The following is a 4,125-nucleotide window of genomic DNA, read 5'->3' on the forward strand; positions in this document are numbered from 1 at the left end:
AGTACTCTGTGTTGAGTGTGGAAGATGTTGAGGAGGGTGAAGTACAAAAAGAAGTTCAAGTAGAAATGGAGGTAGGAAATAATGTTGATGAGGAGGAACAAGATGGGAGGGAGGATGACTATATTGAGGATGAAATACTTGATAAGAAGTCAAAGGAGAATGAGAAGTCAGGAAGTGGGAAAGGAGGTAAAAAAGCTCAGAAGCCTAAAGCTCAGGGTGCAAACCTTAAGGGTAAAAGGTCTTCTAGGCGCAAAATCTAATATATGGCGTGTTTTTCATGGAATGTGCGAGGATTTAATAAAGAGGTGAAGCATTCCGTGGTCAAACAGTGGTTACATGATAGTGAGTTTAAATGGGGTTGTATCTTGGAAACAAGGGTGAAGGAGAAAAAGGCTGAGAAGATTTTGAGTACTACTTTTGGGGATTGGTCTTCTATAACAAATTATGAATATAGTAGAGGTGGAAGGATCTGGTTACTATGGAGGGAAAGTGTTCGGGTTACTCCAGTTTACAAGACAAATCAGATGATAACGGTTATGGTTGAGATAGAGGGAGAGGCATGTTTCTTTTGTACTTGTGTCTACGCTAGTAACCAAGTAGAGGAGAGAAAAGAGTTATGGGCAGATTTGATTCACTTACATGAGTCTCCTCTGTTTAAGGATAAAGCATGGATGGTTTTGGGTGATTTTAATGAGATTTTGGAAGGTGATGAGAGTTCTAGTTTTGACAGTGGTGGAAGAATTTCAGGAGGGATGAGGGAATTTCAGTCAGTGGTGTTGCGGTGTAGGCTTACGGATATGGCTTATCAAGGTTCGAAGTTCACATGGTGTAATAAAAGAGAGGAAGGTCTTATATGCAAGAAGTTGGACAGAGTATTGATAAATGAGGAAGCTCTACTTAGGTTCAGTAATGCTTATTCGATATTTGAAGCAGGAGGATGCTCTGATCACATGAGATGTAAGGTGCAGTTATTCCCTCCTATGGAGAAAATTAAAAGGCCGTTTAAGTATGTAAGTGCTATGGGGAATCTTCCTGGGTTCCTACCTTTGGTGAAGGACTATTGGGATACTACAGAAGTTTTGTTTCCATCTACTTCAGCAATGTTCAGATTCTCAAAGAAACTAAAGGGCTTAAAGCCGCTGTTGAGGGAGCTGGGTAAAGATAAGCTGGGCAATTTGTCCAAAAGAGCTAAGGAAGCTTTTGATATGCTCTGTGATAAGCAGAAAGTCACTCTAGCTAACCCTAGTGAAGAAGCAGTTCATGAAGAATCAGAAGCATATGGTAAATGGGTTCATATAGCTGGTCTGGAAGAGGATTTTTTGAAGCAGAGAGCTAAGCTCCATTGGTTAGATGTGGGAGACCAAAACAATAAAACATTTCACAGGGCAATCAAATCTAGGCAAGCACAGAACATGATAAGGGAAATTCAATGTGCTAATGGGTCTGTTGTGAAGACTCATTCGGAGATCAAGAGTGAAGCAGAGAGTTTCTTCTCAGAGTTCCTTAATCATATTCCTGGTAATTTCCAAGGAGTTGATGAGGAAGAATTACAGGACTTACTGAATTTTAGATGCTCTGAGGATGATTGTCGTATGCTAGTATAGGAAGTAACATCAGAGGAGGTCCGTAAGGTTTTATTTGCAATGCCAAATAACAAATCCCCTGGCCCAGACGGTTTCCCTGCTGAGTTTTTCAAGTCGACATGGTCTGTTCTGGCTCAAGACTTCACAGTTGCGGTTCAGTCAGTCTTTAAATTTGGTTTTTTTACCAAAAGGTGTCAACTCTACTATACTGGCATTGGTACCAAAGAAGTTGGAATCTTATGAGATGAGAGACTATAGACCTATAGCATGTTGTAATGTGCTATACAAGGTTGTGTCGAAAATTGTAGCTAACAGATTGAAGTGTCTGCTACCTCGCATAATCAGTGATAACCAGTCTGCTTTCATCAAGGGTAGATTGCTCATGGAAAATGTGTTGTTAGCTTCTGAGCTAGTGAAGGATTATCACAAGGAGTCTATAGCCCCGAGGTGTGTAATGAAAATAGACATATCAAAGGCCTTTGATTCAGTACAATGGTCGTTTGTGTTGAGAAGTTTATGTGCTCTGGGCTTTCCATCAATCTTCATACATTGGATCGAGTTATGCATAACCAGTCCTTCGTTCTCAGTTCAAGTAAATGGAGACTTAGCGGGCTACTTTCAAAGCTCTAGGGGGCTTAGACAAGGCTGCTCGCTTTCGCCATATTTATTTGTTCTCTGTATGAATGTGCTATCAAGGAGAATTGATAAAGCAGTGGTGGAGGGGAAGTTCAAATTTCATCCAGGGTGTCAAAAGCTATCGATCACTCACCTATGTTTTGCCGACGACCTTATGGTGTTTGTTGAGGGTTCTAAGCAATCAGTTCAGGGGGCTCTGTCTGTTTTTGAAGAATTTGAGAAGTAGTCAGGGCTAAGTATTAGTGTTGAGAAGTCTACAATATACATGGGGGGTGTTTCGGAGGTTGAGAAATGTAGTATATTGAAGAACTTCAAATTTGCTGATGGTGAGCTTCCTGTACGCTATCTGGGTCTTCCACTGATGACTCAAGGTATGAAGAAACAAGACTATGCACCCCTTTTGGAAAAGCTCAGAAGTAACATAAGTTCTTGGACTTGTCGGTATCTATCGTATGCGGGTAGGCTCCAACTAATTGCTTCTGTGCTCACTAGCATTGTGAACTTTTGGGCTTCAGTATTCAGGTTACCATGCAGCTGTATTAAGGAAGTTGAACAAATCTGTGCAGCTTTCTTATGGACAGGTCCATCTTTGAAATCGTCGAATGCCAAGGTAGCTTGGAGAGATGTGTGTTATCCAAAAATGGAAGGGGGTTTAGGGATAAGAAACCTGAAGGAAGTAAATAAAGTCCAGGTCTTAAATTGATTTGGAGAATGCTAACAGGGACCTCTCTGTGGGGGAAGTGGATTAATGTCTATCTACTTAAAGGGAAGAGTTTTTGGGAGGTAAATATTAAGATGCAAAGAGGTTCATGGATGTGGCACAAGATGCTAAAATTGAGAGAAGAAGCAAAAAAATTTTATAAGATTGAAGTGGGTAATGGATGTAGTGTTTCCTTCTGGTATGATAACTGGTCTGAGAAGGGAGTGCTTTCAGACTTATTGGGAGACAGAGGTTTCATCGACTTAGGAGTGAGTAGGAATGCTACGGTTGCAGAAGTAGTTCAGAGTACTCATAGAAGAAGAAGGCATAGAGTCGAAGGTCTGAATGACATTGAGAGAGAGATTGATGAAATCAGGAGCAGTGGTGGGTTGGGTAAAGAAGATATAAAACTTTGGAGATGTGATAAGGGATATAAGCAGGTATTTAAAACTAAAGATACTTGGAACTTGTTGAGAAGCAAGAAATCTCATTGCAGTTTGGCTTCGGGTATCTGGTTCTCCAATGCTACCCCTAAATATGCGTTCATGGCATGGCTCTCTGTTTTGGATAGACTATCTACCATGGATAGAGTAGTCAAATGGAGTCACGGGAGTGATGTGCTATGTGTTCTGTGCAAGAGTGCGCCTGAATCTCGTAGTCATCTATTTTTTGAATGTGATATATCTGCACAGGTGTGGGAATATATTGCTAATGGTGTTCTTAAGAATGAGTATACTACAGCCTGGTCGGAGATTATTCACATCATCTCGGATAAAAGAAGGGAGAAGAAAAGCCTATACTGTATCAGATATGCTGTCCAAGCCGTTTTGTATGCCTTGTGGAGAGAAAAAAATAAGATCAAACATGGGGAGAAGATGTTGCCAATCAATATTCTTAAAAAAGTGATTGAGAAAGGGATAAGGAACAGGATAAGTTTGATATGCAGGAAAGGGGTTAAAGACATGGGTGACTTATTGCAATTTTGGTTCTCAACTAGATTGTAAATAGGTTTTGCTTAAATCTTGTGGTATAGGGTTCCAAGTTATTTGCAAAAACAGTATGCACTAGTTGTAATAAGGCTTTTTTGATGAATAAATTTAACATTCATTCAAAAAAAAAAAAAAAGAACCATGAAGATAATGGCATATGTCCGAACAGGCAAATCTAGAATCATCTGGATAGAAGGTGGGATATCTTCTTGCTCAC

At 40.1% G+C, this 4,125-nt stretch overlaps 1 protein-coding gene across 1 annotated transcript; it reads left to right on the forward strand.

Moving 5' to 3' along the window:
* Window positions 1-263: 263 nt before the first annotated feature.
* Window positions 264-2,445, forward strand: LOC130506831 (uncharacterized). The gene is made up of 2 exons (XM_057001524.1): window positions 264-1,590; window positions 1,775-2,445. The coding sequence occupies exons 1-2, from the start codon at window positions 264-266 to the stop codon at window positions 2,443-2,445; spliced, it is 1,998 nt and encodes a 665-aa protein (XP_056857504.1).
* The last annotated feature ends 1,680 nt before the right edge of the window (window positions 2,446-4,125 follow it).

This window comes from Raphanus sativus, unplaced genomic scaffold (genome assembly GCF_000801105.2).
Source record: "Raphanus sativus cultivar WK10039 unplaced genomic scaffold, ASM80110v3 Scaffold3708, whole genome shotgun sequence".
NCBI classification, from domain to species: Eukaryota; Viridiplantae; Streptophyta; class Magnoliopsida; order Brassicales; family Brassicaceae; genus Raphanus; species Raphanus sativus.

Coding starts and splice junctions, on each gene's coding strand:
- LOC130506831 (XM_057001524.1), top strand. CDS start 264: ATGGCGTGTTTTTCATGGAATGTGCGAGGATTTAATAAAGAGGTGAAG. Junction 1,591..1,774: donor ATGCTCTGAGGATGATTGTC/GTATGCTAGTAT, acceptor TTTTACCAAAAG/GTGTCAACTCTACTATACTG.